Below are 15,660 nucleotides of genomic sequence, written 5' to 3'. Positions count from 1 at the left end.
TCATATCACGGAAACGTGAAACTGCTTAGTCGGCTTTGCATTTTAAATGGGAATCCTAGTCTATATGTACCAACTCATTGTGTTTTAAGTTTTGTTATTGTATTAAATTAACCTTTAATCCTGGTGCTTTAGAGGTATTCTAATAACTAGATTCATTTTCTCAAAACCTTGTAAAAGAGATATTTATAGCTTGCAAAGTGCTGATCCAACCTTCATCTATACGCCATAGAATGGCTGTAAAGCTGTTTGAAAATATGATAATCGATACAGCGAATGAAGCTTTACCTTTATCTGGCCAAAATGTTAAATGCCATGGCCATAAATTGGGCAGCCCTGGCAGTCCTTGGTTCTCTGAAAAACATGATTTTAAGCTAAGAGCACGGTCTGAAGATTGCTGCCGGCTTTCAAGGTGACAGCTGTAGAGCAATAATACTCGAGGGAATTATTTCTGTCTGCTTGCCAGCAGCACCGGTTTCTACTTTCTTTGCCTTTTCCCATTGCATTTCCTTTATAGTGCAATTCATTACGGTAAGCAGAGCAATTTTGCTGAAAAGCTTTGACATTAAGGGCTTAAGAAAACACCAGAGAAATACATGGAGGTGTCTTCTGTGCAAACGGATGGGTTCCCCCACCATTGCCACAAGTGTTTTTTTTTTTTTTCTTTTTTCTGTCCACTGTATTCTATAAATACCATTAATTGGAGGAAAATGTATATGAATATTTTATAGGATAAAACAAAATCACAAGTATGCCTGTGTTCCAAATGTAACCCAACTGCAGTATGTTATTCTACCCTGTTTGTCATATTTTATTAATTTTTTGAAGGGGTTTTTGATTGCGTAATTTTTGGGACAAAGTATAAAAAGAAAACCACAGCACCTCTCTGGTTGTGGTTTATTAATTTACAAAAAGGTAATCAATGTTAGTACTCATGATTGAATTTCCCAGGTTTCTCCTTTTAGGGAAAATACATTCATCACATTTGGTCGATAAATTGCCTAAACCGCAAACTGAGAATTCATATGACTGTAATGACCTTTCTTACTGTTGAAATCTACTGGAAACGGAAATAAGGGGGTTTAATTTTCTCAATGTTGTCTGATGTAGGTCGCCTGCATGCAGCTCATCAATGCTCTCGTAACATCTCCTGATGATTTGGACTTCAGACTTCACATCAGAAATGAATTTATGCGCTGTGGATTGAAAGAGATATTGCCAGTAAGTGCCCTGCAGTCGCTGTTTTCACATTAATATTTAAATTTCTAGACACCTGAGTGGGGAAATGGGCTTCAGAAACTTTTTTTATGTGGAATAATAATTTTATTTCATTTGAACGGATGTTATATGCTTTGAATAACTCCTGTATTATTAGTTACTTGCCAATTCATTGATTTTATACATTTTTCTTCTTGGTTGAAGAGTTTTGTTTTGTTAAAATGTTAATCACTAATGTAAAATAAGCTTGTTAAATATTATAATGGTTTCTTGATACAGGAAAGTGAAAAAAATATACTTGACCTTACTTGACCTCTAACACACTGTATGTATGTGTTGATTGCCTTCCTAAACACATGAGTGCTGTCTTTAATTAAATGGGAAAGCCCATGGAAAAATGTTTCTCGTTAAACATTAAATGCAATGCTATATACAAAATGTTGGTAGCATTGAAGCAAACCTGGTTTTATGTCATTTTGCTCAAACAAACCACCCTTTATCAACACTCATTGTCAGTCATGTAACATTTTGGGGATCTTTTTTGGCGAAAAAGCCCACTGAGCTGATTCTATATGATAAAACTCTGTTCATCCTTAGACTTTAATTAGTCAGTGTCTGGCGGATTAACTACGAGTGACTCTATTGTTTATCACAGGCAGTATGATAAGGCATACTGTTGTTTATCTAGTAGATTGTGCTAAGGTAACCGAGCTAGAACACTGCCAATACGCAGCTAATTGAAAACATGTCATGCAAAATAAGAAATCTTACAAAACATATATAAACATTTGGGAGTACCCCTTTAGGATCTTTTGGGTAATTATCTACCTTAGGGCTACTCTCTCAACAAAAAAGCTTCAGATTGACAGCCCCTTCCCATCTCGGCTTTAATACTCTTGTCTTCTCGCCCTCCTTTTTACGTACAGGTCCCAGAATGAATATGTAGGTTCAGCCTGAGCAGCATGAGCTGCTGCTTTTGTCCTGAAAAGAAAAGATTTTAATCTTCACTAACAAGTCAACTCAATCCCTGTAGTGCGCAAAATAATTCTAACAAAGGACTTCAATACACAGTATGAAAAGTAATAGTTGTGTGGCAAAGTCATGCTAGGATTTTAGTTAAATATTTGCCGCTTCTGTGTCTAACATATTCAATGATTTGCTTGTTCTGCACAGCAATTGAAACTTGTAAGAAATGATGCTTTGGATATCCAGCTGAGAGTATTTGATGAACACAAGGAAGAAGATATGATAGAGTTTTCTCACCGCCTCGATGATGTCCGATCTGAAATGGAATATCCTTTCTTAGAATGCAAGATGTGGGCTATGCTTCCTTGGCGCTCTTTCTCCTCTTTTGCCATATTTTGAGTGTTCTGTAACACTGATCCATTAATCCAGCCATGCAAATGAGAATACAACTCTCAGCATACTGATAAACTCAAAGACCCTGCAAAATGTGACCTGGGATATCCATCTATTTCCAACCCGACTAAAGTACAAGCTGTTAATGGTGTCTCACTGGTAATAACGTTTTACTTATGTATTTGTAGGGTTCTCTAATCTGGAAAGACAGGAAGCACTGAAACGTCTTCATTCTTATATCATCTCTTCCTCCCTTCACATGAAGAATGACAGTGACAATGATGTGTCTATATTATCGGTATATGAGCAGTAGAAATGCCCCTGTCCTGGAGGCTGACAAAAATGTACAACTACCATTTAAGCCTATCTTTGTCAGGTCTTTATAACTTTTCCAAGATGCCATTATATATTATACCTAAAGTATAAAGGCAGTTCATGTCATGGTTTCTCCTAGTCTGTTCTATTAAATTAGTTGACTGAACAGTTTCAGTGTGATATTATCTTTTCAAATGAGGTACCCAAATCAGCTACTAATGAACGGTAAATCCTAAAACACAGGCTGGGAATTCTGGGATTTGTAGTTAAATAACTGCGTAAGAGACACATCTCAGGTATTTTTTTCTTTTAACTGCAACACGAGCATACTCTTGGAACGACTGACTAAGACAGGTCATTGTGTGCCGCACTCGGAAATGTTATCAGATTTATTAAGCTCATTGATGCTTCAATCTGATCACAGTCTGGAAAACCTTTCAATGCCTATAGTTAATTACACATTTCAGGCTCCCAGTGCATAATTTCAATAACCAAACTGTAGAAATCTCTATTACATTTTAAACCAGAGGATATGACTAATGATAACAAAGAACTGTGTTTTGGGGTAATATTACTGGAAAGAGTTTAATATGGAAAATGCGCACTCCATTGGCATTGCTTATTATCAATGTATCCGTGTATTGCCCGTCACTTTATTGATCTATTGATGTATGTTGTGGGTGATTTACCTTAATGCTATAACTGATGCCAGCGATGTCTTCAGTATGGTGTGGAATTCTGTAAAGAGCACAAATGCAGAAGGCTATTTCCTTTCTATTCTTCAGCATCTCTTAATAATCCGAAATGACTATTTTGCAAGGTGAGCATCAATAGACATTGTGTAAGTGTGCAGCCATGGGACGTTTGTGTACATGGCTTCCAGGACTACACATCATTCAACCCCCTCATTCCCCTACAAGATGCTTGGGTTTTATATGACTACCTTTTAGGTATTCACACTCAATGTTTCGTTTGAGTTCCCACCCTGGACAAAAAATACACAGGGCAAGTTTTAAATTGTGCAACTTGCGATAAGACATAAGTTAGTGCGGAAAGTCATATCTATGGCATCAAGCTATGAATTACTTAGGGCCAGCTCAGACCTTCCTGCAGAAGAAGCTCTGAAAAGTGACATTTTGTGGCGAACGCTGAAGGCCTATATTATGTTTTATTTCAGGAGTTATAAGTGAAAAGAATTATAAAGTGTTTAGATGCACTGTAAGAGAAACCTGTACCAGTCTCTGTATTCCAAGGATATTTCCACCCTCATGAACCAGACAAAACAAACTAAAAATTCAATGTTAAAATGCCATTTTTAATTTATTCACATATTTTTTTTGCCATGTAATCAACCCATTTCATTTTCCCACCAAATGATAATTTGGAGTTATTTCAGGGCATTATAGAAACGTGAACGTAATAAAATGTGACACAAGAACAGCTATTACAGGGAATTATTTGGATTACATTTATGTAAATAACAGCTAGTACTAAAACCATTCAGCTCTCTAATGGTTTATTTTCCACTTTTAGTCATTTAATGTGCAGTTCAATGGTTATGTCAATGCGATGATTTTGTAATCCTGTTATTACAAATTTATTTTAATCAAACTTTGGCATCTCCATGGTTTACTTGAGTTATCGCTAATAATCTCCATATTAGAATCAACATGTTTGCCATATTTTTCAATACATTACTCGTGCTTTGTATGCATGAGGTGCTTTGTTTGAATAGCATAATCGCTATAATGCATACAGTGGATATTGTTCATGGACACGCTTTGATCAGGAAATAAACGTAATATAACTCCTGCCTCAAAACGCTTCTGTAAGGCGCTGGGCATGTAGAATACGCTCGTCTCTGACGTGTAACTGCATTGGAGAAGAATGTAAGTGGTATATTTAATTTAAGCTACATTTAAAGTGTTTACAACATTTACTTTTTACAGTTTGCTACTAAATCCATGTTAGGATTAGTTATGTTGCGTGCAAATACCGTATTTGCTCGATTATAAGACGAGGTTTTTTTCAGAGCAAATGCTCTGAAAAATACCCCTCGTCTTATAATCAGGGTCGTCTTATAATCAGACCTCAAATCAAATAGGTCTGACTGAGACGACTCTGATCTCTGACAGCCGGGGAAGGTCTGCGCGATGGACGCAGACAACCTCCGCTGCTAGCCACACCTCCTTCCTGCTGCAGCGGAAGTTGTCTACGCGAATCGCGTAGACATCCACACGCTGCCCCAGCTACACACCGGGGACTCAGAGGTACCGGTAAGTGGGACGGGGGGGGACAGGAGGATCCAGGTCCCCCGCACCGGTGCCGGGACCTCTGATCTCTGACAGTCTGGGAAGGTCTGCGCGATGGACGCAGACAACCCCCGCTGCTAGCCACGCCTCCTTCCGGCTGCAGCGTAAGTGCGTGGGATCTACACGCTGCCCCGGCTACATGACAGGGAAGTCTGAAGCACCGGTAAGTTTGGGGGGGGGTTAAATGGGGGGCATAAGGCATTTCTGGAGGCAGAGTGCTCTGGGAAATGCCTTTTAACCCCCTTAATGCCACTCTGCCTCCAGAAATGCCTTTTTAACCCTCTATACGCCACTCTGCCTCCTGAATGCCTTAAACCTCCCTATATGCCACTCTTCCCCATAATATACCTTTTAACCCTCTAAATGCCAGAGTGGCATATAGGGGTATAAGGCATTTCTGGAGGCAGAGTGGCACATAGGTGGTCAAAAGGCATGTCATGGGGCTCCTGCTGCTAGTAGCAGAGACGCTGCTCGCGACCAAAGCCCGGCCTGTGGAGTGGAATGACCCTGTGTGGAATCTCCCTGTCTGGTTTCTTTACAGTCTACCTTCTAAGAATAGATTGGAAGAATATCTCACTTGAGGCCCAAGAACGAGCAGGAATGAATGCTAACGAAACAGTTTGCTCAGTGCAGCCGAGTACACAAGGCAGTATCAAATTATCAGAGATCTGTACTACAAGTCAACCAGGCCACATGCCATTCAATGAAAGTGCAACACCAGCTGGCAAAAGCCTCCCAGTGGTGGAACTAATAATTCGTAGAGGTCTTACTCTAGCTGGAGGAGTTGTTGTGCTACTCACTGGATTGCTGGTCAAACTTTGGATACAAAGCGGATAGAGTAACATAAATGGATGACCAAATTTGCAATGTGTGGCTTACTCAATGGTTCGCATGTTAACAGTATGTGAAAACAGATCTTCAAAAACTTGAAAGAATGTTCTAAAAAAAACATAAACAAATGAGATACATACATATTTCAAAATGAAAAATACATTAAATAAAAATGAGAACAAGATGGCATGTAAAAAAAAAAAAAAGGCATGTCATGGGGCACAGTGGCATATAGGGTTAAAAGGCATATTATGGGGCACAGTGGCATTTAGAGGGTTAAAAGGCATATCATGGGGCACAGTGGCATATAGGGGGTATAAGGCATTTCTGGGGCAGATGTGCATAACTGGGGGGCAGGTTGGAAAATAGAAGGAAATAAAACCAAAATATTTTTCTCAATCGTAGCTTTTATTAAAAAAATAGTTTAGATGAATTAACATTTACTGGTAAAACTTTTTTCCTATAGGGTCGTCTTATATTCAGGCTTTTTCTTTTTTTCCTAAATTAATATTCAGATTTGGGGGGTCGTCTTATAATCAGGGTCGTCTTATAATCGAGCAAATACGGTATTTAAGACAATACAATGTTTGAGAAGAAAAGCTAGATGGCGTTTAGACATACAAAATTTACATTATTTTATGTGGCCAATTATTGTCCCATATCTTCCAAAAGTAACTTAACACTGTTTTCTTTTATACAGATGTTTTGGGGGAGAGGTCTCTAAATGTTTTACGTGTCTTCGTGTGGAGCTGTGCCAATAATGTAGTAGTTGAGATGTACTTTTAATGCCTGTGTTTTCTCAGTCATCAATGAAGCACATCTGCAGCTACAGGCCCTAAAACCTCAGGTGCAGACTCCTGTCCAGTGTGTCTGCACTGTGTCTCTATATGTCTTAATCACAACCTGAACCCTGTCTAATATAGCAAGGAGGACACTTAAAACTGACTAAATATAATATAACTTAACCCTAAGTGCATTTCACTGTAGTTATCCCTACGGTATCATAGGGATTTCTAAGGATTTATGAGGTTTCTCTTGAGGTTATAGGGCCTGTAGCTGCAGCTCTGCCGGCCAAATTAGCAACTACTGGGGATACTATTATGCTTTGTAAAGGTGCAGGTAAGAGAGGGCCAAATTGTCTTTTAAGTGATCAACATGTATCAATTTTCAATCAGTTTTAGTTGTAACTACCTTATGTCTTGTTGCTGTGAGTCTTGGCATGGTGTATGACTTTTAACTTGTTCGTGAGTTTGGCTGTTTCTCACCCAGTTTTATTCCTCCCAAACATCTGTTTCTGTTAATGGTTGTGTTTCAACCTACATATTAAATTGGTGATCGTTAGCACCTGTTCGGTATAAATGTTGAACCATGAACCTACAAAATCCTGTTTTGAAGGGAAAGAGTGGTCACACCAAATATTTGATTTAGATTTTTTACCTGTTCACTCTCATTTTGTTGAATGATAAAAATAAACTTAACATCAGCATTATTTCACGCCTTATTTCACACAGTATTGTATGTCCATATGTTAATACATTGTACAAACGTAACCATATTTAATTTTTCTTTATACTCCAACTAATGTATTGATTCAATGATTTTCTTTTATTTTTTTAGGCCACAATATTTCAAAATAATTGAAGAATGTGTGTCACAAATAGTTCTGCATCGAAGTGGCGTTGATCCGGATTTCACCTACAGGAAAAGATTAGATGTAGACTTTAGTTACCTACTAGGTAAGCCTTTTTAACTGTATAGAAAATACTTTTTTTCATAGGAAAGAAAAAAAATATTATAATAGTTTTGATTTAAGATTAAAAAAATGAATTGAGGAAGAAAGAAAATGTGTTTAGTGTGTGTAAAATGTGGATTATGGCTGGAAAGTTTATTAGGTTCAAATTACACATGTTTTCGCCATGGGGGGTCTATTCACCAAAGTTGTCAGGACAATTTTCTCTTTGACTTCTCTATATATATATCATGAAGGTCCAACCCTAGTTAGCTTTCCCCTGTACCAGCTGTGTGGGAGAGCGAGACTGGCTCCACATAAGGTGTTGATGGAGCATTGGGATTTCTTAAGCCTCCTCACATCTTGAGTTTCTATAGGTGGCCAGCACAGCCCTTCGTTCTGGGGAAACATGCTACTGTTGGCCCTTCATAATGTGTAGTCAATTCAGGCAGTTAACATCACAGCTTTCCCGCAAACACTGCCTTCAGTGAATAACCCCCATGTGTTGGTGAGTGCAGATTTTTCATACATAGGTAGAGACTGCCTCCAAACTTTTGAACCCTCACACTGATGCATGTGTCTTAGTGTGTATATGTCAATGTTCATATGTGCCTGCGCAGAGACAAATCTTGTGTGTCAGTATTCCCCATCACTTCTTTTTCAGTCAAAAAACATCTACTGTAAACTTCTTAAAATGCAATTACAGATAGAATTCTTGCTTCACTGGTCAGACTGGTGATAAATTTGGTTAGAGGCACAATTTCCTTTACCAACGTGGATTTTTAGTACTAAGTTACAGCTGCATTTGCTATAATGGTATACCATCAGTATGAAGAATGTGCTTCAGCAGTTCTTGATTTTAGTTGTATAGTTAGACATATTACCTTGTATTTCATTTGTCATGTAGATGTCTGCATTGACAAAGCGAAAACGGAGGAGTTTGAAGAAAGATATTTTGAAATAAGCAAAAAGGTAAGTATAGTTTGTTTTCTTTTAATACAAGCACAAGGCAGTTTTCTTTCAAATTTATGGCACCCAAACAATAAGCAGACTAACAAGTCCTCAAGGGCAAAAGAGGTTGGGGACCGGGCACCTAAGATGGGCCGAATGGTTTTTATGCATTGAATTCTGTTTTTAAAAGGGTCGGGCTCAGGCTCCCTACAGAATGACTTCATTTGGAAAACAGTCTGTAGGCATGGGTTTTGCTAGATATGGAATAAAGGGACAATGATTTCAAGAACATGCTTTAATTACCGTATTTGCTCGATTATAAGACGACCCTGATTATAAGACGACCCCCCCAAATCTGAATGTTAATTTAGGGGAAAAAGAAAAAGCCTGATTATAAGACGACCCTATAGGAAAAACATTTTACTAGTAAATAAATAATAATTCATGTAAACTATTTTTTTGTTTTTAATTTCCTTTTATTTACCAACCTGTCCCCAGTTATGCACATCTGCCCCCAGGCATGCCTTATACCCTCCTATATGCCACTCTGTCCCATGATATGCCTTTTAACCCCTATAAAGGCATATCATGGGACAGAGTGGTATATAGGGGGACACTTACATACCCAGACACTAATATACCCACCCAGACACTTACCTACCCACTGAGACACTTACACTTACCTACCCACCCAGACACTTCCCTACCCACTGAGACACTTCCCTACCCACTGAGACACTTCCCTACCCACTGAGACACTTCCCTACCCACTGAGACACTTCCCTACCCACTGAGACACTTCCCTACCCACTGAGACACTTCCCTACCCACTGAGACACTTCCCTACCCACCCAGACATTTCCCTACCCACCCAGACACTTACCTACCCACCCAGACACTTACCTACCCACCCAGGCACTTACCTACCCACCCAGGCACTTACCTACCCACCCAGGCACGTACCTACCCACCCAGGCACGTACCTACCCACCCAGGCACGTACCTACCCACCCAGGCACGTACCTACCCACCCAGGCACGTACCTACCCACCCAGACACTTACCTACCCACCCAGGCACGTACCTACCCAGACACTAATATACCCACTCAGGCACTTCACTCACCGCGATGCCTCAGCAGGCGCTTGCTGCAGCTCCCACAGGATTACGGCATGACGCTGTGTGACCCCGCTAGGCCCCGCCTCCTCCAGAAAATTGAAGAGGTGTGCCAGATCTGCTTTGGGACGGCACAGTGCTGCCGGGTCCCGGTCTTGCTTCTGGAGGAATCTTCCCAACCGGCTCTGCTTCCCCCCGCAGTGGGCGGGCTATCCCGGCAGTAGGAAGGTACGCGCATATGCAACCCTGCTGCTGCCGGCTCTTTCGTCGGCGCTCGGTGATAGACGCCGGCAGCAGCTGAGGTTACCATACAGGAGGATCCAGGTCCCCTGTAGCGATGCAGGGGATTTGGATCTTAGTCTAATAGTCAGACCTCATTTGAGGTCTGATTAGAAAACGACCCCGATTACAAGACGAGGGCTATTTTTCAGAGCATTTACTCTGAAAAAAACCTTGTCTTATAATCGAGCAAATACGGTACTCAAGATTCTAATAACGTAGATTATCACAGGCTGTTAGAAACTTGTGTTTTTCTTTTCAAACCATCCGGTTTTCAGCTTTGTTAAAGTAGATGGTTGCGGGAGTCGCTGTAACCATAGAGTATGCTCAGAAGGATGCCATGTTGGGCTTATCGAGTTAACGTATAATCGGTGATTGTTTTCAGCAGACCCATACCTTCTTTAATTGCTAAAGCATTTAATGAATACTAAATTTACCCTAGATTAAACAAATAAATACAACAATTAGATGTTTTAGAATTCCAAGCTTGCATCCTACAAAACTCAGAGGAAAATTATATTTAAAAACCACACAAAACGAGTTCTCTGAAATTGTCACGCAAACCATTGTCTGCTGCGTCCAGTTTGCGTCTGCATGAAATACCTCTGCATGGGTTTTGATTCCTTTAATTTCCCTTGAATCTTCAAAACTCCACATGATATTTCTTTTCTCAACAATGACGGTAATACTGTGAAACCTCTTCATTACTAAAGATTTATTTTTACAATATGTGAATGTAATCTCTTCTGTTTTTAATCTGTCTGCGTGATGCAGAATGTCATGGGAACTGAGAAGAGCGCATTTCTTGTTTGCATTTCAGTTTTGACAATCATGGCAGCCATTTTATATGAACATATTGCCTGCATAATTTTTTTGGGGAAAAATAAATCTATGCTCCCTTAAAGTGATCCTACTTGTCTCGGCTGGGGAGATAAGCATGTGTATGCGAGTGCGCGTCTGCCCAGTGGTATGGAAATGTGAAACGTCTAGGTACATTTATTGTCTTAAAGCACTATAACATTTTAGTTCACTTAGTATTGCAGACAAAATGTTGCTCGTTTAGTAGTGTGTGTGCACACAAGTTTACCGTACATCTAGTTGATTTTGAGCAGTAGTAAATACAAACTAAGAAACAATCACTGGAGTTGAACCTGCTGACTTGGCACAACACCATTACTACTACGACTCTGGACAAAAAAGGCAAGTCTGGCACAAGCTGCTCATAAAACTGCAATCTTAAAACGAATAACAAATCTTTTTTGGTTTCTTCAATCTTTAATTCAGCTGAAAACTATTATGATTTTCCTCCTGGTTATCATTGGGTTTTCAAAGGATTTCCAGTGTTAGTGTTAGTTGTTGGTCGCTTGTCCCTTGACAGCTTATTACTAAAGAGTAGCAAATGCAATGCCAGCTGTGCTTGCCGTTCATTTATCAAAAGCAGGTCTCAACTGGCCATCTGGAAAACTAGGCAAATGGCCGCCAGTTGGACGATCTGTCATTTGAATGCGTGGTTGCACCTATGTTTTTTAGCTACCACTGGCTTTAAAGTAAAAGGACTGCTTTTCTTCCCCACATCAGAAGTTATACATTTCTTCCTTGCTATAAAAAATTTGGGAAACATATCTTGATCATTCTCTTTTAGCAAGTGTCGTGCAGGTCATCAGCTTAATAGGTGTGCTCTCCATACTTCCATGGATAGAGCCTGTAAAAAGATATTGACTAAATCTCACCAGATTATGGGTTTGCAGACTAATCAGATTTAATAATATGCAAATACCAGTGGCACTTAGCGATCTTTTGCATTCCTCGAGGATCCCTCAGTACATAGTAACTAACCTCATATGCATAAGAGGCCAAGAGTGTAACATGTGTGTTCTCTCTGCACACAGCGCTAGAGCCATGACTACCTTTGTGAAATGACAGCTGATATTTTTGTGTTTTTCAGTACGAAGAAGAATTTACAATTCGCCAAGAGACCCAGTCCCAACTGCAGAAAAATGAAGAAAAAATCAATGAACTTCAAGCAGAATTACAGGCTTTTAAATCCCAGGTAATGGAGCATGTTAAATGAATCTATTGAATACAAGAAGATGACTGTTGAAACAAATTCCACTTAATACCTTTCAAACAAGAATAGGATTTCAGATTTTTCAACACCCTCCCAGCATTGTTTACTATCAATTTTCGTATTCCCAGGTGCCACGTTATGGTTCAAAAAGTATTACAGGGAGGTATTAATTAGCCATGTGTGAACGTAAATTGATCTTTTTTTTTCCAGCTAGGACTTGTTAATTAAATGTGCTTTATTTGGGTTCTGCTCTCTGTGTCCCATTTGTCGTAGGTAATTAACCACAGAGGGTAGGAACTCTTGTAGATTTGCCATTCATCACTGATCTTTGTCTCAGTGCTTGAAAAAGATTCCTTAAATTCTTTATTTTGTCAAACCGTCAGCTTCTTTCCAAACTTGCAGTAAAAGATAATGAGGAAAAGAAAAAAAAAAAAGATGATTTACTGATATTTTTTCAATTTCATAAAGTAAACACATTGAAACATGACAAAACCTATGATTTGCAAAGTAGATGTGTAATTTGGCAGAGAGACAAATGTTGGATTTGGATGGAAAGAGAATACCCCATAAATAATCTGTTTCAATGATTCGGTGTACTTACTGGAGCAGTGGCACACAAGTGCTGAATGTACAGAGCAAACTGTATATTTTAGATCGAGTTCTATGGGTTTTTTTTTTTTTGTCAGAACAAGGCCCTGGTTTTCTGGAAGATATTTGAACGAGAAAGCATTAACAATTGATACTCGCCTTGTGCATTAGCTTTCCCAGTATGGGTTGCATCAGATCAGACTCTGCTCAATGTATTTCTTTTATTTCTGTTACATTGGCACAACATTCAGTAGTGACAGTTTTTCGGACTTTGCAGCTAAAATATAATTATTTTTGTGGAACGTCATTATGTTTTGCAGAGCTCCATAGTGTGAAATAGGCTATATATATATATATATATATATATATATATATATATATATATATATATAGCCTAAGTGACTCAAGATAATAAGCACATTAAAAAAAAAAAGTGACAAAAGCCCTGAACTGTGTAGATTGTGTTTTGTAGGTGTGGGATATGGGGGCTTGTTTGGGAAACGTTGGACTTATATGTAGATATGTAAAATGCTCAACTTTTTCCAGTACTTTACAAATAGAATAGTTAAAAGGGCCATTACCGAGAAAGAAATTAAGTCAGTAGTTTTCAGTGTTAGCGTTGGATGTAATTAATGGGGGAACACAGAAAATCATTATTTCAAAATTAAACTAAATTAAATTTCAACAATTATACAGGAATGCCAGTTCCTTGCAGTATAATTTCAGCAAATGCTATTTTATTAAAGTTTCCTCTCTTGAGAGGGACTTGTCTGAATAGTTTATAGGTATTTTAAAATAGGAAGAGCATTGGTCCTCCAGGCCTGTCACTATTACTTTTGTTAGTCATAATTTCTTTTATCATTTATAAATGTATCTCTAGGACTGTGAATAAAGCAGGCACGTTGCTGGCTTATTTAAAGTGTCTTTTTTTCATAGTTCGGAAAAGTACCTTCAGGAGCTGGAGTTCCGTCCCAAGCACCCAGCAGTCTGCCATCTGCTGGAATTCCTAATGCTCCACCAGCTCCACCCGGCGGACTTGCACCTCCTCCTCCACCACCACCACCTCCACCACCACCACCTCCTCCCCCAATGTGTGGCTCCTCTGCACCCTCTCTTCCTGGATTTGGTGGGAATCGCTCCCCCCCTATGCGTACCCTTCCTTTTGGCTTAAAGCCCAAAAAGGAGTTCAAGCCAGAGGTCGGAATGAAGAGACTTAATTGGTTAAAGGTAATACATTGGTTAGATGTTAAAAATGTGTGAATGTAATTGTTCAGTTATAGTGGGGGTGGACAAGTGTTATGAACATTAATCAGAAGTGATACGCTACTTTAAGCAGCCTAAACCCATGTGAATTTTAGTGCTACCTTAAATTTTTTTCTCCCTTTCATGTAACGAAACCATGCAATAATAATAATTACTTAGTACCTTGACATTCACTCTTTGTTAGAGCCGTTTCTTTAAGGTATCTGGTGGTGCATAATCGTCCCAGCCAAAGACAAAAGGTATTGAAGTGGAAATATGACCCACTTGAAGTGTCAACACAACATAAAACTCGGTTTTTAATAACCTGCTGACTAATTGAGTTTTTTTTAATATTCATTTGCCTATAAAATGGTCTTTGTTTAGTTTGTGTATATCATTGTTGATACAATTTCCGGAATTCCAATGCCCCCTACTAATCACAACTTTATTTATTATTGTGGGCTTATTTGATATCCTAATTAAATCACGTTGATCATTAATCTTGGACGTAGCTGGCTTTTCCTAAATCTTACTAAGGTAAATGCCAGTTACGATGATGAAAAACCCACAGAAAACAGTTCAGTAAACAACATTCGTCCGTTGGTTGGTAGATAAAACAAGCATTCTGCAGCGTTCCCTTTTTGCGTGCCAACTTCACTGGTGGATCATACAGAGTTTCTTTTTATCTGCTCTCATTGCTTCGCTGCCTGCAGTCACATTTTAAACCATGTTGATGTGCTATAGCACGTGTGTAGTTTCATGGTGCTGTGTATTTACATTACACTTTACACATTGCCATAAAATGTTATATTTCCATGTTGCTTCCCTATCCAAGATGAATTGATACACGGTCAGCTTCACTGCATAACCCCAACATACTTAGATAAAATGAATTCTCTGTTTCTGTATTCACCGCACACTTCCCCCTTTTAACTATGAAAGTCTTTTATCAGCTCTGCCTTAAGCAGATTAGAATTTCCCTTTGACAACAGACATTTGTCATAAGCAATGTTGTTTAAAAAAGTCAAAAGTTTGCTAGCTCAGAGGAGCACCAGCTACTGAACAAAGTTCAAAGAATACAAGAAATCCGAATGGGTACTCTGCTGGCATTCAAAATTACATTACATTTATTTACATGGCACCAGCAGATTCCATGGCGCTTTACAATCGGAGTCAGAGGGATACATTTACAATCACAAACAATGGCCGGTCACGTGTCCTAGAGGTCTGTTCCCTGCACTGGAGGTCTGCAGGTGTGACCGAGCATAAAGCATGATTTAAATGTTACGACTGTTTTCAGGAAATCTCCTAGCATTAAGCCTGACTTATGGCCGGTCCTGCTGCTCCTCTTTGAGGAGCTCACTGAGCTTGGCCCTTCATAATGCCGAGTAAAGTCAGGAAGTAGAAGCATAGACCTCACCCACAAACTCACCCAGTTAGTGGACATTCTTAAGAGTTATGCTATCCGTTAGCACCATTTCCATTTGTACTTGTGTTTTTCTGCAGGGATTTGGGGAAGAGAAGTGCTTAAAACATTGTCTCTTTTAATTTAAGATTAGACCAAATGACATGACTGAAGCCTGTTTCTGGATCGTTGCGAAGGATGAAAGATATGAAAATGCGGATCTGTTCTATCAACTTGAGAATACATTTTCT

At 39.2% G+C, this 15,660-nt stretch overlaps 1 protein-coding gene across 2 annotated transcripts in view; it reads left to right on the top strand.

Annotated features, from left to right (window-relative positions):
* Positions 1-15,660, top strand: part of LOC149299853 (protein diaphanous homolog 3-like) — a 265,720-nt gene that overhangs the window by 81,153 nt on the left and 168,907 nt on the right. For both annotated transcript variants that reach the window (XM_089485812.1, XM_089485811.1), the window contains exons 8-15: positions 1,108-1,218; positions 2,389-2,507; positions 3,593-3,709; positions 7,650-7,768; positions 8,669-8,733; positions 12,052-12,156; positions 13,699-13,989; positions 15,559-15,660. The exon at positions 15,559-15,660 is cut by the window's right edge and continues 13 nt beyond it. In XM_089485812.1, coding sequence (XP_089341938.1) covers positions 1,108-1,218; positions 2,389-2,507; positions 3,593-3,709; positions 7,650-7,768; positions 8,669-8,733; positions 12,052-12,156; positions 13,699-13,989; positions 15,559-15,660 — 1,029 coding nt within the window. The remainder of the gene's footprint in view (positions 1-1,107; positions 1,219-2,388; positions 2,508-3,592; positions 3,710-7,649; positions 7,769-8,668; positions 8,734-12,051; positions 12,157-13,698; positions 13,990-15,558) is intronic.

Source organism: Sceloporus occidentalis, unplaced genomic scaffold (genome assembly GCF_023333645.1).
Source record: "Sceloporus occidentalis isolate IW3139 unplaced genomic scaffold, rSceOcc1.0.p SCAF_27, whole genome shotgun sequence".
NCBI classification, from domain to species: domain Eukaryota; kingdom Metazoa; phylum Chordata; class Lepidosauria; order Squamata; family Phrynosomatidae; genus Sceloporus; species Sceloporus occidentalis.
Note: the sequence above shows the minus strand (reverse complement) of the source record. Positions and strands in the feature narration are given on the sequence as shown.